Source organism: Sinocyclocheilus grahami, unplaced genomic scaffold, assembly GCF_001515645.1.
Source record: "Sinocyclocheilus grahami isolate Dianchi unplaced genomic scaffold, SAMN03320097.WGS_v1.1 scaffold18.1, whole genome shotgun sequence".
NCBI classification, from domain to species: Eukaryota; Metazoa; Chordata; class Actinopteri; order Cypriniformes; family Cyprinidae; genus Sinocyclocheilus; species Sinocyclocheilus grahami.
The window spans coordinates 1,779,554-1,803,656 of NW_015505197.1; the positions used below are offsets into that span (position 1 = coordinate 1,779,554).

The 24,103-nt window shown below is 35.9% G+C and overlaps 2 protein-coding genes across 4 annotated transcripts in view; one reads left to right on the forward strand and one right to left on the reverse strand.

Moving 5' to 3' along the window:
• Positions 1–5,761, reverse strand: part of LOC107553314 (tau-tubulin kinase 1-like) — a 21,865-nt gene extending 16,104 nt beyond the window's left edge. Inside the window, exons 1-8 of the mRNA XM_016235508.1 lie at positions 5,621–5,761; positions 4,695–4,842; positions 3,632–3,705; positions 3,409–3,549; positions 3,211–3,315; positions 2,007–2,072; positions 1,702–1,794; positions 1,403–1,528 (exon numbers count right to left, since the gene is read on the reverse strand). Coding sequence (XP_016090994.1) covers positions 1,403–1,528; positions 1,702–1,794; positions 2,007–2,072; positions 3,211–3,315; positions 3,409–3,549; positions 3,632–3,705; positions 4,695–4,842; positions 5,621–5,728 — 861 coding nt within the window. The 5' untranslated portion in view covers positions 5,729–5,761. The remainder of the gene's footprint in view (positions 1–1,402; positions 1,529–1,701; positions 1,795–2,006; positions 2,073–3,210; positions 3,316–3,408; positions 3,550–3,631; positions 3,706–4,694; positions 4,843–5,620) is intronic.
• Positions 1–21,864, forward strand: part of LOC107553292 (nephrocystin-1-like) — a 24,344-nt gene extending 2,480 nt beyond the window's left edge. Inside the window, exons 3-17 of one of the 3 annotated variants that reach the window (XM_016235484.1) lie at positions 14,067–14,147; positions 14,355–14,363; positions 14,587–14,620; positions 14,732–14,816; positions 15,025–15,122; positions 15,920–16,048; positions 16,681–16,755; positions 17,101–17,211; positions 17,794–17,876; positions 17,974–18,050; positions 19,071–19,173; positions 19,645–19,757; positions 19,953–20,026; positions 20,445–20,489; positions 20,606–21,864. In XM_016235484.1, coding sequence (XP_016090970.1) covers positions 14,098–14,147; positions 14,355–14,363; positions 14,587–14,620; positions 14,732–14,816; positions 15,025–15,122; positions 15,920–16,048; positions 16,681–16,755; positions 17,101–17,211; positions 17,794–17,876; positions 17,974–18,050; positions 19,071–19,173; positions 19,645–19,757; positions 19,953–20,026; positions 20,445–20,489; positions 20,606–20,854 — 1,335 coding nt within the window. In that variant the 5' untranslated portion in view covers positions 14,067–14,097 and the 3' untranslated portion in view covers positions 20,855–21,864. Of the gene's footprint in view, positions 1–13,566; positions 13,690–13,869; positions 14,365–14,586; positions 14,621–14,731; positions 14,817–15,024; positions 15,123–15,919; positions 16,049–16,680; positions 16,756–17,100; positions 17,212–17,793; positions 17,877–17,973; positions 18,051–19,070; positions 19,174–19,644; positions 19,758–19,952; positions 20,027–20,444; positions 20,490–20,605 lie in introns of those variants that run through there. The other 2 variants (XM_016235497.1, XM_016235491.1) reach the window with 2 other exon arrangements.
• The last annotated feature ends 2,239 nt before the right edge of the window (positions 21,865–24,103 follow it).

The window sequence follows — 24,103 nt, forward strand, 5'->3', positions numbered from 1 at the left end:
AAATCATTCTTGTTGAAAAACAAAAGTGGGAAGAAGTGAGTGTTTGGAGGTGTGTCTGAATAGTTTACCTGATAATCAGGTTTGGTGTGGTAATCTAAATCCAGCACATGGTCATAGAAGATATGAAACTCAGCAGGCATGTGTTTCAACAGCATCCTGTGCTCATAGCGCTCTTTAATCTGTCCTACCTGCTCCTGTTCATCAGATGCACATTACTTTTATGCACAAGGTTGCATTTATTTGATTAAAAAAAACAGTAAAAACAGTAATATTGTGAATTAATGCAATTTAAAAGAATTAAGAAAAAATGTATATATTGTAGAATGTAATTTATTCCTGCTATAGCAAAGCTGAATTTTCACCAGCCATTACTCCAGTCTTCACAAATAAACATTTCTTATTATCAATGTTGAAAACAGTTGTAGCTTAATATGTCAGGGATAATCAATGGCTTGCCGTGCATTAAAGGATTTTAAATGCACGACATGGAGGCCAAGAACCACCTGACGCGAAGTGCATTTAAAATACTTTAATGCACGGCAAGCTGTTAATTATCCTGCTTTATTCCATGGTCATTTGCCAAGTTATAGACAAGTTAAAACTAGTATTGCTCTTTGCAGCGCAATATTTGACCAAATGGGTAAAAATTATGGTTATTTTTGTCAGTTACGGCTGGTTAGCTCTAGCATTCCGCTTCAAATCAGACACAGAGATTAAATAGCATGGTTAGATCACATTTATTTGAATGAAATATAGCATTTATTTAAATTAATTATCGAAGTTTGATCGAGAGAGAGAGAAAGATGACAGTTGTGTGTGTGAATTACCTGCGTCTGTGCATCTCTCTCTACAAACAATGAAGTTATGAGTTTAGTTACTTAAACAGAAATTGTACCTCCTTGTTGCTGAGGAATATAATGCAGTGATCCAGTATCTAAGCCATTTTATTAATAAAAGTCAGCGTTGACAAGTTTATATTTGCCTACTCCTGAATGTTTCTGTGTGCGCAGCGGGATCTCTGATCTCTCTCTCTCTCTCTGTGCGAGTGGTGTGTGTGTGTGCATTTGTGTGTGTCAATTAAAGCAGCGCATTAATAAAGAACGGTGATTAAACTGACTTGGAACTACCTGTGCATTAAACGGTTTTAATGCATACCTGCCAGCCGATCAGAATCAAGAATTCCAACAGACCATGGAATAATTTTGATTAAACCATGACACTTTTCAGGATTCTATGATGAATGAAAGTTTAAAAGAAATGCATTTATTTGAAGTAAAAAAAGAATAATTATTGGCAATATTATAAATGTCTTTAGTGTCACTTTTGATCAAGTTAAATCATTCTTGTTGAAAAACAAAAGTGGGAAGAAGTGAGTGTTTGGAGGTGTGTCTGAATAGTTTACCTGATAATCAGGTTTGGTGTGGTAATCTAAATCCAGCACATGGTCATAGAAGATATGAAACTCAGCAGGCATGTGTTTCAACAGCATCCTGTGCTCATAGCGCTCTTTAATCTGTCCTACCTGCTCCTGTTCATCAGATGCACATTACAGACACGATTAACAGCAAAAACAACCCTGAAGGTCTTAAATATTTAAATCAAAAGCTCTTAAGACTGAGTACAACGAGGATTAATTCACTCAATACAGTTCCATTATGTTCATAATCACTGGTTAATGTGAGTGTGATACAAGTGTCTTACCTTATCTTTTATCTTACGCCATGGTAATTGTCCAACAGTAAACTCTACCAGCATATAAAACAATGACCACAAATCATCATGACGACCCATTTCCTGTTAAGAACAATACAAATTTTTAAAAACTGCACTCTTCTTTAAAAAAAACAAATGTTCTTAATGTGGTAACTCTGGCCAAGAATCACCCACTTAAGATTCATTAAAGCCAATAAATCAGATTCAAACAGGCAAATATAGTCAGCACTCACCAATTTTCGTGCGTAATATGCTTTAGACAGTCAGTGAATTGAAGCTGAGACTACACTTACCTTGTTTTTATGAGCGTTAATGGAAGCGTAGCGTACTGTCCCTCTGAACCCAGCCACTGTCCTGGGCTAAAGCAGAGCATTTAAGAGTCTCATAATAAGAACTCATATCACTTTCATTTTATACTTTAACACTTTGGTGGATTGGATTAAGTAAATGCATAATCGAAACAAAGCAAACATGGGAAGGAAATGTAAGGAAGGGTGGAGCGACAGGAATTCTTTGGGATTCCTAGACTGATTGAGCACAATTAATTGAACACACATACAGGAAGTCTCTTAAATAGAGGAGGATGTAGGATGTGGGTATGAGACAGTACAGCAGGGGTGTGGATATGTCCAAAGGGGGCGTGTTTCAGAATTGAGCATTTAGGGCACAACCATTAGAGAAGGCTAGGTAACTTCTAAGAGCCTTCAGAGGGTAAGGAAGGAATCTTTTCAAGATTTTGGAAAACTCACAATATGACTGTCACTATGGTATAGGGACAAACATCTTTGGGAGCATGCGATTCAACATGAGTGCCATAACAGAACTGCAAAACAAAACCGAGAAAAGTGAAACATAAAAATGAAGTCAAACACACAAATGATAGAAATTAATTAGTAAAAGGCAAATAAAAAAAATTAATAAATAGGTATGCATGATACTTCAATACCATATCGGTTGTTGGCCGTTATTAATTGGTTTCATTTCCCATGCTTGTTCCCATTTAGATTACCTTTTTCACTTCTGTACATAATACTCACTTAAAGTCTTTAAAAAAACAAATTGAATAACTATGTTAAATGTGATCTTTAGCAAATCTCAAAATGAAATCCATTTTCATATTTTATATTATAATGTGATCTCTAAATTTACTTAGCATATAAAACACACATACACACACACACTCACACACACACACACACACACATATATATATATATATATATATACATATATATATATATATACTTACTAACTTTTAAGTATTTATAAGAATTTTAATTCAGTGCATACCTAGAAATAACTCTTGAAATATAAAACATCACAAGTAAATATAAAAACTGCATATGCACGAAACAGAAATGTGGAAAATGCTGCTTATTGGGCTTTTTTGGGGGAGTTATTTCCATTAAAAGAAAAAAAATCAAACAGAAATAGTAATTGAGAGAATATATGAAGGAAGAAGACTGTATCAGAAAATAAAGCAAAAGTAATACTTACAGGCCGCACCTCCCCATTCGTATTAGTGTACTGTCGTGCCAAACCAAAGTCCAGCATGTAACACTTCCTACAGGTAGACGGCAATCGGCCCATGGCAAAATTAGACTAAGGATAGGAGAGAAACCAGTATCAGCTGACAGGAGCCAGGTAATTGGATTGGGAAAGAGAAGAGATCATATCATCAACAGTAAGACATACAGGTTTAATGTCTCTGTGCAGGAAGCCCACAGAGTGAATGGCTTCAATAGACTCCAGAATCTGTTTCCCCAACCGTAGAGTCGTGCTCATACTGAACGTCCCTCTAGGCTGACTCCTCCTGAGATCAGCGAGATTCCTTTCCTACAGAAAGAAAGAATCAACTGCAGTTTTTTTTTACACACACACAAACACGCATAAAAACAGAAGTATAAAAATACTGTACCTGCAGCTGCATGACCACGTAATTGAACTTGTCATTTCTTCCACATCCAATAAATTTGCAAACATGATTCTTTCCTGCACAAGAAATGAAAGCAGTAATGTCACAGATATTACTTAGAAGTCACACATATTACGGTTGACATTTTTCTTACTGCATGGACATGTGGATACACACACACACACACTCACACATACAAAATACATTCAGCAAGCAGGTAGTGACAGAGGCAGTGACATTTGGAATTCCAGCGTGTCCTTCATGAAGGTTATAAAAACATGAGAGAGCAAGAGAGCAGCAAAAAAGAGAGTTGTGGTAATCCCACTTTCCTTCAGTTCTTCACGCTCATTACCCTTACAGACTCCCAGTGGTATGTCTGAACTACAGCTGAGGCAAACTGCCTTGACAGGCATGAAAGTCACAGTGCGTCTCTGTGTGCGTGTCATATGAGCATATCCAAAAAACAAAACAAAACAAAAAAGATTATGACGGGCATATTAACAGATAAACTATCACATATCTTACACATACATCATCCTGCTTGCTGCCTCATTATGTCAAGACAAATATTTACAGTACACTACCATTCAAAAATGTCTAATATGCTGATTTTGGTGCTGATTTTTTTATTATTATTATCAATGTTGAAAACAGTTGTGCTGCTTAATATGTTTGTGGAAACCATGATTGCATTTTTTTCAGGATTCTTTAATGAATAGAAAGTTGAAAGGAACAGCATTTATTTGAAATATAATTTTTTTGTAACATTATAAATATTGTCACTTCAGATCAATTTAATGCATCCTTGTTGAATAAAAAATGTCTTACAAAATCTTACTGACCCAAACATTTGAATGGTAGTGTAACAGCATATATATATAAACATAATCCAAAATGATATTGTCAAGTGACATGAGAGTAAAAATTAGCTTTGGCAAGTACATAGAACAATCTCGAAAACTGGCCAGTAACTTTAGAAGCAACAATATTACCACATAATGTTTAAATCGAATTGTAAGAATGATAAACGACACAAAATATATTCACATCCTCTCCATCTCCTCACCTTGTAGTTTTTTTAGCACAGCAACCTCCATCTTTAGCACTTGTTTTGGCTGTTGGGCGGATTCCACCTTAAGAGCCACATTCTCCCGTGTCAACAGGTCACAGGCCTCATAGATCTCCCCGAATCCTCCACCCCCAATCTTCTTCAGCTGAACTCACAAACAATAGCAACACGCAATATATACATGCTAAAAATTGTTCCAAAGGTTCCAAAAGGGTGTTTTCGCAGCAATGACATAGAAGAACCATTTTGGGATCCTCAAAGAACCTTTCAGTGAACATTTCTTAATAATGAATCTTAATAAGGAATCAGCATAAACCTTTAAGAACGTACTGTACATCATAAATAAACATCATCTAATATCCGAGAAAGTCCCAAAGCTAAAAAGGACAAATATATCAGCTAAATTCACAGAAAAGCTTTTCTGAATTTGTTTGTCAGGCAATAAATTGTATGACAAAATTAGATTGGCTGAGTTACTTTAGCTGCTCTAATAACAGAGCGTATTTTTTAACATGAAAGATTTAATTAAATTCCATGCAGTTCAGTTCTAGTGGCATGAACTAAGCATATTGATTAGTCTTGGCTTAAACATGCTTTATCACATGAGTTATGAAAGTATTAAGTTTAAGTCAGTCACTAATGAGTCAGACTCTGTTTTAAGGATAGCCACAATCCCCATCAAAGATATCATTACAGTAAAACAGTCACAAATCATTTCTAAGGACATCTGCTTGAAGGAGAAATGCTGTGAACCAAACGTTTTGGCCACATTTTGGAGAGAAGCTAGACTGAGTTAATTTGAAAGCATCTGTTGTCATATGTGGGCCATTTTGTCCTGTGTGATGAGAGAGCAAAGGCAACAGACAATTTGGGCATCTTTATTCCACTAACACACTCTTACCTAAATATAGACACGCACTTACCACTTTCCAGCGCTCTTTTACCAAGCAGTTGGAGGGCAGGATGTCAACCTGCTCCCCCGCCCCGTTCATGTTTTCGTCGCCGTGGACACCTGGCCCTACGCACTGCATCGGCTGGCCAGCACTTTACCAAACCCTGCCATTTACCTGCAACACAGTGTGTGACACAGCTGCTAAACTTGTATGTTAAGATACTGAAGTGAGGTCAAAATACAATTATTTTCTTTATTAATTTTAATTTGAGTGAACATTTGAACAAAAAATATAATCGAAAAATAGCATGGATTTGAGAATGCTGTATTTATGTTCTCCCTGTTGTGTTACACTGAAATCATGAAGAATCTTAAATATTGTTTATATTCTTAAAAATAGGCATATGTAATTATTATTTAAATATTTGTATATGGGTTTTTTTTACTTTCTGAGTATTTTCAGGTTTAAATACAGTTTTACATTTTTAAGATTTTTAACGTAAACAATTATTTCTTAAAAATGTTTTGCTGGAAAATGTACATATTCTAAGAGCTCAAAAACAGGCACCCCCCTAAAATAATAATGAACATTCAGAAAACCAACTTGAATGAAAAAAAGGAAGTATTTAAGCTCTTCAAATAAGTATCCACAAACCCAACATAAGACAAGACAAGTGACAAACTGACAACAAAAACAGCATTGTGTCCATCAGATTGAAGAATACAATACCAGAAGGAATAGACATATGTTTCTCTGGAGGTCTTTATCCGGGGCTAAGCTGTTTTCCATAATCAATGATCCCATTTTCTGGTCATACATTACAAAGGCATCCACTGCAAAAATGTGGCCAAAATGACATAAATTTCATGCATTTCAACAGTCTTAAACCATTGTCACTTCAGATCAATTTAATGCATCCTTGTTGAATAAAAAATGTCTTACAAAATCTTACTGACCCAAACATTTGAATGGTAGTGTAACAGCATATATATATAAACATAATCCAAAATGATATTGTCAAGTGACATGAGAGTAAAAATTAGCTTTGGCAAGTACATAGAACAATCTCGAAAACTGGCCAGTAACTTTAGAAGCAACAATATTACCACATAATGTTTAAATCGAATTGTAAGAATGATAAACGACACAAAATATATTCACATCCTCTCCATCTCCTCACCTTGTAGTTTTTTTAGCACAGCAACCTCCATCTTTAGCACTTGTTTTGGCTGTTGGGCGGATTCCACCTTAAGAGCCACATTCTCCCGTGTCAACAGGTCACAGGCCTCATAGATCTCCCCGAATCCTCCACCCCCAATCTTCTTCAGCTGAACTCACAAACAATAGCAACACGCAATATATACATGCTAAAAATTGTTCCAAAGGTTCCAAAAGGGTGTTTTCGCAGCAATGACATAGAAGAACCATTTTGGGATCCTCAAAGAACCTTTCAGTGAACATTTCTTAATAATGAATCTTAATAAGGAATCAGCATAAACCTTTAAGAACGTACTGTACATCATAAATAAACATCATCTAATATCCGAGAAAGTCCCAAAGCTAAAAAGGACAAATATATCAGCTAAATTCACAGAAAAGCTTTTCTGAATTTGTTTGTCAGGCAATAAATTGTATGACAAAATTAGATTGGCTGAGTTACTTTAGCTGCTCTAATAACAGAGCGTATTTTTTAACATGAAAGATTTAATTAAATTCCATGCAGTTCAGTTCTAGTGGCATGAACTAAGCATATTGATTAGTCTTGGCTTAAACATGCTTTATCACATGAGTTATGAAAGTATTAAGTTTAAGTCAGTCACTAATGAGTCAGACTCTGTTTTAAGGATAGCCACAATCCCCATCAAAGATATCATTACAGTAAAACAGTCACAAATCATTTCTAAGGACATCTGCTTGAAGGAGAAATGCTGTGAACCAAACGTTTTGGCCACATTTTGGAGAGAAGCTAGACTGAGTTAATTTGAAAGCATCTGTTGTCATATGTGGGCCATTTTGTCCTGTGTGATGAGAGAGCAAAGGCAACAGACAATTTGGGCATCTTTATTCCACTAACACACTCTTACCTAAATATAGACACGCACTTACCACTTTCCAGCGCTCTTTTACCAAGCAGTTGGAGGGCAGGATGTCAACCTGCTCCCCCGCCCCGTTCATGTTTTCGTCGCCGTGGACACCTGGCCCTACGCACTGCATCGGCTGGCCAGCACTTTACCAAACCCTGCCATTTACCTGCAACACAGTGTGTGACACAGCTGCTAAACTTGTATGTTAAGATACTGAAGTGAGGTCAAAATACAATTATTTTCTTTATTAATTTTAATTTGAGTGAACATTTGAACAAAAAATATAATCGAAAAATAGCATGGATTTGAGAATGCTGTATTTATGTTCTCCCTGTTGTGTTACACTGAAATCATGAAGAATCTTAAATATTGTTTATATTCTTAAAAATAGGCATATGTAATTATTATTTAAATATTTGTATATGGGTTTTTTTTACTTTCTGAGTATTTTCAGGTTTAAATACAGTTTTACATTTTTAAGATTTTTAACGTAAACAATTATTTCTTAAAAATGTTTTGCTGGAAAATGTACATATTCTAAGAGCTCAAAAACAGGCACCCCCCTAAAATAATAATGAACATTCAGAAAACCAACTTGAATGAAAAAAAAGGAAGTATTTAAGCTCTTCAAATAAGTATCCACAAACCCAACATAAGACAAGACAAGTGACAAACTGACAACAAAAGCAGCATTGTGTCCATCAGATTGAAGAATACAATACCAGAAGGAATAGACATATGTTTCTCTGGAGGTCTTTATCCGGGGCTAAGCTGTTTTCCATAATCAATGATCCCATTTTCTGGTCATACATTACAAAGGCATCCACTGCAAAAAGGTGGCCAAAATGACATAAATTTCATGCATTTCAACAGTCTTAAACCATTGCTGAAAAGACTGTTTACAAAAACATAGAATTCTGAAAAGATTCCGATTCTATTCCTATTGCTTCTTTGAGATTCCTGTAATGTCTGCAGAGTATCAGGTATCCACAAGAGCCGGTCAGACACAGAGTCCTTGTCTATCAGAACTGGACTACACCCTTAAGCATGCTCACATAATCTTACAGTCACTTATTAACCTCAATAAAATGGAAACTAGGGCTGCACAATTAATCGAATTTCTAATCGCAATTACAATTACGGATGTCACAATTATGTAATCGTTCAAAGCGCCAATTAATCGTTCAAAGTCCACTTATGTTATTCTGTGTGCTTAAGATGTGTTATCTTAAGGGTTTTTCCATTGTTTTAATTTTAGTTTTAAATACATTAAATACATTATAATACTATAATGTATAATACTATAAATACTTTTTTTATTTAAAGAAGAAACCAATACAATGAATAGATGCCATTTGAGGCTTAATACTATAGAAAAGCAATAAAGGTTTTTCAGTTTGAGGGTTTTCTGCTTGTTTATTTTCATCTAAAAATATGGCATGCGGTTGCTTCAAACAATGATATAACATCATTCAATGTAAATTGTGATAATCGTAATTAATAATCGCAATTACATTTTCAAGGGATTGTTGTCATAATCGTGCAGCCCTACATAAGAGGTAATTTTTCGCATGAGTGTGTCTATATTTGCAGGCTCTGTGTGTGCTTAACTTAGATCCTTAAAAGACTTCAAACATTTCTTTCTGCTTACCGTTATAAAAGCGCAATCACTCTCATTTTCTAAAATGAATCTGCTCTCTAAGGAATGCAATGTGTTATAAATGGATCTAATTAATAAAACTGATTAAACACATTATAAGACTCTCGCCTTAACACTTCTGTCACCTTCATCGAGTTGATGCAGAGACACATAAGATATTTCAGGAGATTGCAGGGAATTCCTCCTCTCATTCTACACCCTAAAAACCGGGACAGCCTAAGGAAGGCATCTCAGCTTACATAAATATGCCATAAACCATCAGAGCTAATTTTCAGGTGAATATACATTTCCAATGTAAATTATAAAGTATAAAACATAAATTTTATTTTTAGAAAACGTGTTTTTACAGTATTGCATGCACTGTCTATTAATAAAAACTTTATTAGATCAAGCGCATGGACCAAAAAATAAACCTCAGTTGCATCGTGCAGCAGGCTTTTCACTTGTTTGCATCTTAAAATAGCACACTTTAACAAAATGATAGTGAGATTCTGATTGCATAAAGCATTTGCTGAGAGCAGCTTCATTATTCTGACTTAACTAAATGTCAGGAGCTCAGGACTGCATGAGCTCAGTCTCCTCACATCCTTTCTCCGCAGTGCCAAAAGGACCCCACCCAAACACGCTCTGCTCCAATGAGCAGCCCTGAAGACTAAGCCCCGCCCCCAAACCATCGTTTGATCACCGTCCATTGGGGCAATGCCTAACAATCAGCAGAACATTCCCCTGCTCGAGCATGGAGCGAAAAGCACTTTGGGATATGTCGTTCATCAATGAGACAATGGACATAAACGGCATTGGATATTGTCACGTCTGAAAAACTACAACTCCCCCTGATAGGCCACGTGAGCTGTTGACGTTCAGCTGCATTATGTGGCATGTAATGTAAATTATTCATGATTTTCCTTAACCATGAATAATATATATACAAATAGGTAAGTTTCTATTTTTGACTCAGGCCCAAGTGCCTTAATAGTTTGTCATGACCGAGACAGATTTTGCTTTCGCGTGCCTGGTTGGGCACCTGCACGCGCATCATTTATGGAAGCCTGCGGCTCGCGCCAGCGCAGCATCAATATTGACAAGGTGCCAACATACACGGGACAAGCGGATTGGCACGGCAGCGCTTTGTTTAAAAAAATCACTTAGCGAACAAAAACCAGTTTACTAACCTGTTCTTCTGTCGACGGAGTAAAATCTCAAAGTGAGAGTTTAAGGAGAGCCGCATAGTTCCGTTGGCGCGACCGCTGCGCCTTTTCCCCTTGTTGATGCTGCACCATTTCCAGCCTCCCCTGCTCCTCCGCTCCTGCACTGATTCAGCATCGCTCGGATACTCCCACTATGCACCGCGCACATGCGTGACAGATACGGCTGTTGCGTAGCAACCTGAAAGGCTTGAATCCCCCTCATCTGCTGATTTCAGCCATTGAGGAAATTAATAACACTAATTATAAACGAGACGAAAAAGAAATAGCCGTTGTTAAAGAATAAATAAATGTCATGGAATTAATTATGTTAGTTGATGTACAATCAGCGCTGGGTAGATTACTTACAAATTGTAGCCCTTTACTGATTCCAAATTGCATGACAAAAATTGTAATCAGTAGCGTAATCCATTTCCTTACACATTTAAGGTAATATAATCAGACTACTTTTTGATTACTTTTGACCTAACTCGTTGATCACATTGATTTAAATAGGATAATCTTGTACCATAGTGAAATAAAAACAAAGAAAATGTATTCCATTCATTGTTATAAACAGTGCATTAAACATTAAACAAGTGCATCTCAAACTGGGATTTCATGAAGGAACTGAGGGGGTTTGCAAGTTTAATGAAAAGCTAATAATTAAATCATAAAAATATAAAACTAAAATAAATCCATATAAAATAACAAGAATCAAAATAAAACACTTACTAAAAAAAGATGAAATATATTTGTTTACCTGCACGTCATGTGACCATTAGGGCCTAATTAACATCAGAGAAACGTGAACATGTAAATGTGTTACGTAATATTAACGTAAAGGGGTCATATGATGCGATTTCAAGTTTTCCTTTCTCTTTGGAGTGTTACAAGCTATTGGTGCATAAAGAAGATCTGTAAAGTTGCAAAGACTAAAGTCTCAAATCCAAAGAGATATTCTTTATAAAAGTTAAGAGTCAGCCACGCCTACCTAAAACGGCTTGTTCTAACACGCCCCCCACATATCTACGTCACTATGTGGGAAGATTTGCATAACGCCGCCCAAATGTGCACGCAAAGAAAGAAGGCGTGGTTTCAGGAACAGCAGTAGTGTTGATGCAGCCATGTCAGGGAGATGCTGTGTTTCAGTGCGAAAGCAAAAGCACTTAATTTGGCCTTCCGATAGTAGATGCAATTAGGAATCATTGTTCGAATGTTCGAATTTGTGCAACGCATTTTATGGACGACAGTTTTTTGAACCAAGAAGAGTACAAGGCTGGCTATGCACAAAGGCTATTTCTAAAAAATAAAAAAGGGTCAATTCCGACTTTGCTATGACAATCTGGCGCTTCTGTATCAGCGACTGTAAGTATGTTTTGTTATTAGTTTAAGTATTTGCTATTGACTGTTCAAATGCGGAGTTTTGCGCAGCGCAGAGTAGCACGTCGTGTGTGTGTGTGTGAGGGGAACAGGGTCACATCACAGAAGAGTGAACTGCCTGTCAGAAATCATAGCACGTCAGCTGTCTTAACTGTGGCTTGTGTACTGCATCATCACTGTGTCTGTCATGCAACTCTGTTGCCCTTTCAGGCTTGAACTGATGGTAAAACTAACAACATTATTAACTGTCTTGATATTTACTTTGAAAGCTTATGGTAAGGGGCTTTACATTTCCGACGCATGCGTGTGGTGTTCGGCCAATCACAATGCACTGGGTCAGCTGGCCAATCAGAGCAGACTGCACTTGTCAAAGGAGGGGGCTTTGTTGAAAATGACACGTTTGAGAGAGGCGGGGCATAGAGGACCTACAATAATGTACAGTATTTGAAAAATAATGTGTTTTTTGAACATTAAAGCATGTCAACATATTCTGTTACACCAAATACACAAAATAATGATCTTTAAAATAGCATCACATGACCCCTTTAATAAATGTCATAGGTCATGCTTTAACATCTAACTGATCTCAGCAAACACAAATGAATGAAACATAAGATCTACTATGGTAGCTTGGGTTACACTTCTGATGGCACCTGGCTTTATTTTCTAGCTTGACTATGCTGGTTATCTGTGGTCTTTAGCTGGTCCAATCTTATCTAGCAAGTGGACCGAGATCAAGCTGGTTAGAGCTGTCAGACTATCTTGGATCAACAACAAACAACATACCGTATTCCAAAACCAACCTGAATCTGCTATGACTCGTTTCATTTTTTTCTTTTTTTTTCTTGTTTATAAACTTTTGCTGATTTTAGAAACTTTAGCACTTTACGTTTATGCCTAATTATTTAGAAAAGTCTATCATTATTTTACCATATAAATTGCATCCAATATTGTTTCAATAGATTTTTGGGTGTGGTGGCATTACAAAAACACACAAAGGATGACAACATTCAATTTTTATCAGTCCTCCATCACAAAAACTGTCTCACTTTTGCAGTTCACCCCTACTAGCCATGTCTCTTATCTCTTTTCCTCAGACAAAGCAAAGGCTCAGACGTTACACAAATTTAATGATAAAACGCGCCCTTCCTAGCTCAACAAATTCAACTTTTACACTTCTACAGTACTTTAAATGAACCAATATTTCGTTATAGTCTTAAAAATCGGAAGACAAATAGCATTTAAAGCAATGGATTTCCTGTTGAACTTTCAGTGATGGGTTATAAGGTCTGTGGTTTCGTTCTACAACTTAAAAGGCGCATAGTCGTACCTGAAACGCGAGTTTTGTGGCAGCAAGGCCTGATATATAGTATTCCTGACTTCACAAACAACGAGGAGTCTATCAGCACCTCTCCAGCGCTCAGCAGGATCAAGCTTTCAACCTTGGATCAAAGACACGATCTGCAGGCTGGAGCAAAGCAATGCAACTTTCCCAAAGACTGTAAACACTCAGCAGAATGTTGTATTGAAAAGATTTTTTTCTTCAATGTTTGTTCAAGCCATAAATCATGTTACCACGTGTGAACTTTCACTGAACCCTTTACAATGTATTATGTTAGATCCTACTATTATTTTTGTGTAATTTTAATGCTAAATTCCATGTGCACAGGTAGATGAGCCGGCTCCAGTGGGGAATTATGATCAGTGTAAGAGGGAAGAAGAGAAACATTTGTTGACTTTATGTGAGCGTCTACAGTCTCTAGCTCTTCAGCTGCAGCCTCATGATGAGTATGTAACCTCATCCATTCAAACAAATCTTACAAATCAAATCCCAGAGCCTTAATCAAGCATTCAAACAAACTAAACAAACCGTTTTTAGACCTACTTTTATACATATGAAATCATTTATATTTGAATAATAATAACTTTTTTTTTTAAACAATACCAATTTTTTCCTTGGCCACATAGAATGGCCGGCTCATCTCAGACAGAACAGGAGAGCGAGGAGGAAAATACTGATGAACAAGATGAGAACTCTGAGGATGAAGATGCTGACGAAGAAGAACAGGATGATAACATGAAAGTCGTACACACGCATTAAACTGTGTTTAGATAATTAATGGAAGAATTACATCTGTAAATGTATTTTAACCGTGCGTCTTCAGATGGCTTCTCTGCAGGATAGTGAGAGAGAGAATGAGGATGAGCGGGAGAGTGAAGAAGAAGAAGTCTGACATAAAGTCCAAGTGATATTTCCTCTCTCTCCACTAGATAGCAGCATTGTTTTCACATTTTGTTGTTTTGTGCATGTCTGTGCTTTTATATTAATGAAAAAGCAGTGAATATAGCTCACAATTTCAGTCATTTCTGAAACTGAAATAAATTAAACAGTGTAAGTTAATATGCAGCCTTTGTTAAAGAAAATGATTTAATACTGTCTCTTTTTCAACTAGCAAAACATCTGTAAGGGAAACAGGTCAATAATTTAGCTCAAAGGGAATAATTTAAGATTTTAAAGGGAACTCCACCATTAATATGTAAGGGCATTAGGACAGAATCACTGTTTTCCGGCTGATCACTGAGACGGCCAGCGATTCAGTGAGCGAGCCGTATGACAGCAATTCTGCAATGGATATTTATATCCAAAATATAGTGAAAACACTATTAATTAGCACATGTAACAAGAAATTGGAACACAGTGCGGAAGGCTTTTGCTGAGGTATATTCTAATTAGATAATTACACCCTTAAAAATTTTAAAACACATATTAACATACACTTCTAACTAACACCCTCACATACTGAAGTGTGCTTATGTGCTGTGTCTGCAGATAGATGCTACTGATGTGCTTTCAGAAATGGGTGCCATCCCACCAGGCTTCAGACCCTCCACTCTCTCCAGACTCCTAGAGGAAGGTCACTATCTGTCCCTATAATTTTCAAAACCTATAGATGAAATGCCATTTTCATACTTTAAACAGCTTACTAACCTAGAACACAGTTTGTTTGTTTGATTTGTTTTACATTATATCTGGTAAGAATTCAGATTTTATAATGATATATTACAGTTGTATCATATGTATACTTTGTGTGTGTGTGTGTGTGTGTGTGTGTTTGTGTCAAGCAGGGAGATCTTATAGAGCAAGTCACTTCATTCAGCCCAAGCTTAGCCAATCACAACTCTCCTTTAAAGATCTTCATATGGAACCAGACACAGGCAAGGTACCGAATTGCAATGGACACACTAGCTACATTTACTAATATTTGAATAACAAAATTCATACATATAAAGTATATAAATATATATTTAAAATATAAACAATAAATGCAGAATTTATTTGAAAAATACAGTAAAAACAGTAATATTGTGAAGTATAATTACAATGAGTAATCACGATTAAAAAATGTTTAATGTTTTAAATTTTTCAGCAGCCATTACTCCAGTCTTCAGTGTCTCATGATCCTTCAGAAATCAGTGATACTTTTATTTAGCAAGGACGCATTCAATTGTTCAAAAGTAAAAGTAAAGACATTTGTCATGTTAAAAAAGATTTCTATTTCAAATAAATGTAGTTCTTTTGAACTTTCTATTCATCAAAGAATCCTGACAAAATATATAACAGTTTCCATAAAAATATTAAGCCGCAAAAATGTTTTCAACATTGATAATAAGAAACTATTATTAATAATTGAGCACCAATAGTAATAGAGCAGCAATTCTGCATATTAGAACGATTTCTGAAGAATCATGTGACACTGAATACTAGAGTAATGGCTGCTGAAAATTTAACATTGCCATCACAGAAATAAATTACATTTTAAAAGTTATTGAAATAGAAAATGGTTATTTTAAATTGTAATAATATTTCACAATTTCCCAGTTTTTAGTGTATCAAATAAATACAGCCTTGGTGAGCATAAGAGACTTCTATCAAAAACATTTTAAAAATCGTAATTATTCCAAACTTTTGACCTGCAACATATAAAAAGAAAGAATGTGTATGTGTGTATTTGTCAAGGTTCACGGACGCCCATCTAGAGTGAGTTTAACCCTGACCCTGTGGAGTTGTCGAATGATCCCACCCCCCGGGGTTGGGTTACAGGTGCTCAGCAGGCACGTTCGGCTCTGTGCATTTAATGGATCCCAGGTAACACACACACACACACACTGCTGCACCTACAACCAGAATGATTGCCCCTTTATGATCTTAAAAGAGAGAGATTTGCATACAGTAATCAGGGTGGAACCAACCTAAAACAAATAACAAAGCATCATGAGATTAACAACTGGGGTGCTTGAATTAATACAGTTGCAATCCAAAAGCATGAGTGTAAAATATTATGGCATATTTGAGTCTTGAGTGTTAAGGGTTTAATCATTACTTGGTATCTGTACATTATTTGTCTTTCACAACTCTGGATTTTTTTTTTTGCACACTGTGGATGTAAATTCTGTTTGATTACTTATTTTCAGTAATTTTAAATATTTGGGAGAGATCCAAGAAATGTTTCAGTGCATGTTTATGCATGATAAGTGTAGTATTATTGTGTAATGTCCAACATTCATTGTGCACAGTTCATCTTTACTTTGATGTTTCTGAATCACTTAAGTCATTGTAAATGGTAAAATAATTCTAACGCCCATTCAAAACCCATTTGTCTTCCCAACGTTTATTGTAAACTGGTGTTGTGTGACACAAATGCAGTGTACATTGTGGCATTGTTTCCCTCTCACTCATTGTTCCACCTGTTAAGTTTACTTTAATATTTTCCTTGTCAGGTTTTGAGTAACATTCACACAGTCAGAGTCACTTACATCTCCAAGATCCCAAAGACCTGGAGCTTTTCTCCACGGGTAAGACTAAGCTACACTTAAACACATGCAAACGCATGAACAAAATTCAAAGGCCACATAAAAAATCTGGGATTTGAAATCGAATGTAAACCTAGTAATAAAGAAAGTTTTAAGATTTTGAAATTTTGAAACAAAGAAATGAATAAAAAATATGTAAGATTCTGAACTATAGAAATGTCACAACTTGTTATGCTGATAATATAAGTTATTTAAAAAAATACAAAATTAAAAATACAAAATGTTCACCAATGTTCTCAGAGGTTTAGACCCCACTGTATATACTTTTATGTGATCTAACAGTTCATATTTTTAATCTGTATTTTCCCCTGTATGTGTGTATTTCAGATGACTGGGATGCTGCCCTGTCTACTAGATGGAGACTGTTTCCTGCGTTGTGATTCTGAATCTCCTGATCTTGGAATTCTGTTTGAATTGGGTGTGACCTACATAAGAAATGTGAGTAACTATTTCTTGCAAAAAATATTTCTTATCATTTAAACAATCATATGCCAGTACCACCCAACTCTGATCAAAGAGGACACAAGGCCTTCGTAACCTCAGAAAGACAAAAGATCACTTATCTACTACCCTCTCACATATTTACATAAATACATGCAATTATCTCTATTAAAGGAATAGTTCACCCAAAAAGGAAAATTATTTACTCACGCTGGAGTCGTTCCAAACCTGTAAGGATTACATTCTTCTGCGGAACACAAAAGAAGTTATTTTGAGTAACATTAGAAACAACATTGGAGTTCATTGACTTCCATTGTATTTCTCAAAATATCTACTTTTATGTTCCACAGAAGAAGTCATATAGTTTTGGAACAACAGTAAATGATTTAGTAAATGATGAGAGAATTTTATTTTTTTTGGGTGAACTATCCCTTTATTAACGGACTAAAGTGGCGTGACTATCTACAAGGTTTCCTTCCATATTTTGAAATTGCTATTGTAAATAAAATGATATCAGTATCCAGCAAAAATCTTCTTGCACACGGGTTCTTTGGTAAATATGTTTGTGCTCTCTTTCAGTCCACAGGGGAGAGAGGAGACCTCAGCTGTGGCTGGGCTTTCCTTAAATTATTTGATGAAAGTGGAGCCCCCATTGCTCTACGGTACAAACTAATTCACTTATTAGAATATGATAGATGCATATCAGTTATATTTTTTTCCTTATATACTTACTCACAAACTATATGCATGTGTGTGCAGGACACAAGAGCTCACTATCCATGGTGGCACACGATTTGAAAAAGACACTGATATGGATACTACATCTACCAAAAAAGGTAACATTCTCTTACAAACACACACACACACACAGCAGTGGCGTTCCGTCCATATAAGCTGTGAATGCACTGCATACCCAGGCCGTCTGAGAGAATGAGTTCATGGGCTAATTAATATAAACATGATTATAAGTCGGTCCCTTGTCATTTGAGATGGGACTTAAAGTTTAATAAAGTGTTGGGAATAAGCATGTAAAATTATTTATTTGAAAACAACGGTAATTTTCTGTAAATCTAAGTCTGTTGCGGTTGCTTCCGGGTGGATTATAGCGCGTTCTTCTCAGTGGTTTGCTGGTCTGTGGGTGATTTCATGCACGAGGTAAGCTGTCTGCAAAGGAACTGGGAATAAAAATAAATGAATTAATTAATAAATAAATAAATAAAATTTACAAAATCATTCAGTCGATGCAGAGACATATAGTGCGGGGGAATCCCCCATCTCCCCACCCTCTGAATATTACATATCATAAAGTAACTACGTTATTTGGCTGTTTTTACTCGGAAAAGCATCTGTTTTCTAGCATTCGAATAACTACCTGGAACTATAGAAGAAGGATTGGAGATGAATTTCATTTACAAATAAAGTAGGAATGTGCATACTTTTAAATCGACACCTGCCACGGTGTTTTCCTCTTTTGAGGGGGGAGGGGTGCTTAATCTTATCACTCAGCATACCCGGTTAAAAAAGTCACCGCTCACCACTGACACAGTCTGGTTCACTATCCTTGTAGATAGGCGTTATGGTTTTTATACTGTACAAACTGTATTTTCCATCACCCTACCAACCCTACACCTAAACCAACCTTACACCTAAAACTTTGTGCATTTTTACAATCTCAAAAAAACTCATTCTGTTTGATTTATAAGCTTTTGCATCCATGGGGACCTCAATTTAGGTCCCCACAGTGACACAAGTCCACATGAGTTGGTGTGTATTCAGCTTTAAGTCCCCACCAGTGTAAAAAAACCTGTACACACACACAAATATATACAAACTGATGTCTTCTGTTCTGTCCTTAGGATATCCTACTGGTGTGTTTCAGCAGGTTTTGCTGTCCAGGAGGATCACTAAACTTGTTGTTAAGCACAAATCAGTAAACACACGCAGCAGAGAGCTTCTGAAGTAAGAATGCCTACACACTAGACTAGAGTATACATTAATGTTTTGAAGTGTGGGTCAGTACGATTTTTTAAATGTTTTTGAAAAGTCCCTTATTCAGAAATCATTCTAATATGCTGATTTGATGCTCAAAAAATATTTCATGTTATTCTCAATGTTGAAAACAGTTGTGCTGCTTAATTTTTTGTGGTAACCAATAACCATGATTCATTTTTACAGGATTCTTTGATGAATAGAAGCTTCAAAGGAACAGCATTTATTTGAAATAGAAATCTTTTGTAACATTATAAATGCCTCTCATTTTGATCAATTTAATGCTCCCTTGGTGAATGTAAATATTAATTTATCTAAAAAGATCCCAAACTTTTGAACGGTTGCTCAGAGTTTTATTGTCAACTGTAGGGTTCCATAGGGTTTTTTGATAAATATTCATGAAAAAGCAAATATGGTCTTGTTACTAAATATTTTTTAAAGTCTTTTGCCAGACACTGTAGTAGGAAGATTGTCCACATTACATCTCCTGGCAACATACAGGCAAATACTTGCTGATGCTCTTTTATTGGACAGAATCACCATGTATAATGCAGGTAACACACACACATTCCATTGAATCTTCTTAGTTTTATCTTAGTGCTTGAAGGGTACCTAATGCGTATCTGAGGTTTACTATATACACTATATACAATTTCTTTGGTAAGAAACGGTCAGAAAAGAAAGCAAATGTAAATGTAAAACATAAATGGAACTGAGAATGTAATAGCTTGGCTCTGTGTTCTACCTAGATCTGATCTGCAGCTCGGTTCTAGCCTCCTTCCCTGATTTTCTAGATCAGGCAGACCTGATGGATGCATTTAGGGTGAGACTGGTCAAATAAACACACACTTTTACTTGCCGTGTTCTCATTAATAAACACTATTTATGTTTCTATACATAAAAATAAGTATAATTAATACCCTGTACCTGAACTCTACTTTTAACAGAAAATATTATATTATTATTACATTTGTATTATTATTATTTTGAATAATAATAATAATAAATATAATGTTATTATTATTTTTTTTATTTATTTAACTATAAAATCAATTATTGTTAAAAATATATTTTATTTATACATTTATTTACCAGTTGAGGGCAAAACCAAAGAGATTTAGTTTTTTGTCTAGTTAAATTAACTTCTGGGGACAAAAATCTGCATAACGTACTTGGGGGTATACTTGTTATAGATGGGGTGTATATTATCAAAAGTACTAAACTTGAACCTGATTTTACAGAAATCATGGACCGAATCAGAGAATAACCTGAGAAGATCTGAAAAGGTACAGTGTGTGTGTGTGTGTGTGTGTGTCTGTGAACATCACATGATTGCCACAGTACTATTTTCATTGATTTATTCATGCTGTTTACATGCAATGTGTGTTTCTGTGTATTTCAGAGGGATATTAACGTGTTAAAGCAGATGTTTGTAAGCGTTTTTATGGGCAGCGTGTATCTATTGTTATACTCTGTGGAGATGCCTGCTCCCTGCTGGGCAGATGAGGAAGTGGAATCTCAACGTGCTCGTTTTATCTACAGCCCTTCCCAAAAAACCTCAGTGCAAACTCTGCTGTCCTCTCAATGTTCACATCAAGCCTTTGACATGGCACAGGTCACCTATGACCTCATCAACAGTGCCCAGCTCTGAGTCTAGAGACTGACTAATCACATGGTCCTTCAAAAGTGTCCAAATAGCAAAATGTTTGATTGTATTTTTTAGTCTTTTTAAAATGTGTATTTAGATATTAAACATATAAATAAAACTGTGTAAACTCTCATACCCAGCCCAGAAAGCGTATTCACAGCTATGTTTATGGGGAAATCGTGCCATACTATACTTACAGTATTTGTGCGTGTGATTGTTTTCCTTTTCCATATATTTGTAAAGCATCCCATGACCGCCCGTCCCTTAAATAATGGTCTATTTTTAAGCACCACACCTCCTAAATACAACTCCTCCCTCTTTCTTTCTCATTTTTTTCTCACACAAACGCATAACTACATGGTTTAAGTACACACCTCTTTGTCTTTAACACAAGCCTCTTATTTGAACATATTCCACTCCTTTAAAACAAGTCGTACACTTAAAAACCTGTTCCCATTCTTTCGTGTCTGACACACCGCCTCGCCCAGCCATCCTGAGGTGTGGTGTCAGATGCTTATAAAGATGGAGATATGAATCAGCATTAATTGTTCTGAAGAAAAACCTACCATATATCTCTTATGGAAAGAGGTGTGATAACATGCCAACTGAATGTTTAATCTTCTTACACTGTATTATATACTGTAAGTTATCTAAAGAATCAGATATGCTGCTGAAAAATGCTACATTAGCAACTTTTAGTTACTCCTTGAGACCATCTGTATTGTTTTGTTGTGTTGGCATGCTTCTGATATGAAGACTAGAAAAACTTAAGTAACTTAATTATGCTGACTTATAAGATTTTTATTTATTTTTTTGGTCAAATTCTAAAGCTGCATCACATTGTTTTGTGAAGAAGGCAATCTGAGAAAGCACTGCAACGAGCTCTGAAAAAAAAAACACATTAAAGATGGCAGATGGGGCCATCATCTTGAAGAGAAATGTGTGATATTTGTTCAGTACTGCCAAGTATTGATAAAAAATGGTTCAGTGTAATTAAAACTTGAGTATTTTACCCAATATTTATGTGGACAATGTTTTTGTGTGGTTAGCTTAGCCACATGCTAATGCCTAACTATTTGTGCTTTAAAGGAATAGTTCACCCAAAAAAAGAAGTCATAATTTACTCACCCTCATGTAATTTTAGAATGATTTTCTTTTTTCTATGTAACAGCTAAAACAAAAATAGTTAAAACATTCTTCAAAATATCTTCTTTTTCTGTTTTTATGAGTAAATTATGATATAATTTTCATTTTGGGTAATCTAACTCTTCAAGATGCTTCTGACATTAAACACTAGAACAAAACAAACACCTGTTATATTTAGTCTAGTATATATCTATTATATTTTCACCATATTCCATACATAAGCTTCAATTTAAAAAGTGTTATGCAATATTATATTATATAATTAATTATGCTAAAACAGTCTGTGTGTGCTGAAAAAGTCATGTGACCAGGAAAATATTTTTCCCTACTGGTTTCTGTCTCCACACTCCCGGTGTTTATAGATAAATAATAGAGAACTGGTCTGACAACATTCCAGAATGAGTTTTTATCAGAATGAGTTTTTATTGCCAGGTATGTTTACACATACGATACTGTATCTCTATGAAAGGACCGTAAAGTGCACTCTATGGAAGGACCTGCATTGATGTTTCACAGCTGTTTTACCAGTCTTTTGAATTATGCATTGTTTGTGTTTTGTTTTGGGATTGAAGGAAATGTCTCAATGTAACTTTACGGTACTACTCTATATCTTGCAATTATGACTTGTTATTGGACTTTGTTTCATAATTGTAGTAATCTTGTGGTAGTGACTTCATATAACACAATTATATACAGTATATAAAAAAGTGACACTCATGGAGTAAGACACTAAAAAAACAGTGAAAAAGATGCTCCAATTGAAAAATAAAGTGCATCATCCTGTATGAATTCGGCCTGTATCAATTCAGTGCTTTCGTCTTCCACAGTAATGTCTTTAAATGTCTTAACCGATATCTTGGTCAGCATATTTTTATTAATTCAATTCAATATTTTAATCGACTGACTGTCCTATTGTTTACTCATCAGTGGTGGTGAACCGTGGCTACTAGAAGAAGCAAAAGAAAAACATATCATTCATAAAAATGTCATGTCATTGTTACCTTGGGTAACCAGATCAGAAGAGAAACAAACAGACATTGTTTGGAGCTGTGCAACACTACGAGTGTTCCCATGAGCAACCAGGTGAGTGTATGTGTGTCTTCATCAGACACAAGATCTGCCAGCCACTCAGACAAAGGTAAGTTTCTGTAAGAGCCAATCATGTCCAGCCTCTCAACCTGGGAAAAGAGAGAGAGAGTGTTTGTGAGTGTGTGTTTGCAGACATCTCTCTCCTGAGTCAGCTGATGTGGATTGCTATTAGATGGGATTGCAAAAGCCAGTGAAACCTTACATTTTATCAGTGACATTATATTTATAATATAACACATTATATTTACCACACACACACACACACACACACACACACACACAGGCCTGCTGCGGGATGGTTAACAGGCTCTGGTGTTAATTGAGCTCCCTGGATCTGATGGTTAAAGGTGAGGTAAGCGATTTCTGGTAGCCAATGTTGACATTTGAAATCACCAAAACAAACACGCCCCTACCCCAAAAGGATCTCGCCCCTATTTTGATAGCTCCACCCCACACATACGTAAGCAACCCAGGCGTACGAAACAAAGCAAAACCAATGTTACACCGTGTCTACACCGGACGCGAGTGGCCCGGCGCGACAAAATACTATAGAACTCATTATAATCAGTGATGCTGTCTACACCATAGATATACAGTGGGTACGGAAAGTATTCAGACCCCCTTAAATTTTTCACTCTTTGTTATATTGCAGCCATTTGCTAAAATCATTTAAGTAAATTTTTTTTTCCTCATTAATGTACACACAGCACCCCATATTGACAGAAAAACACAGAATTGTTGACATTTTTGCAGATTTATTAAAAAAGAAAAACTGAAATATCACATGGTCCTAAGTATTCAGACCCTTTGCTCAGTATTTAGTAGAAGCACCCTTTTGATCTAATACAGCCATGAGTCTTTTTGGGAAAGAGGCAACAAGTTTTTCACACCTGGATTTGGAGATCCTCTGCCATTCCTCCTTGCAGAGCCTCTCCAGTTCTGGCAGGTTGGATGGTAAACGTTGGTGGACAGCAATTTTTAGGTCTCTCCAGAGATGCTCAATTGGGTTTAAGTCAG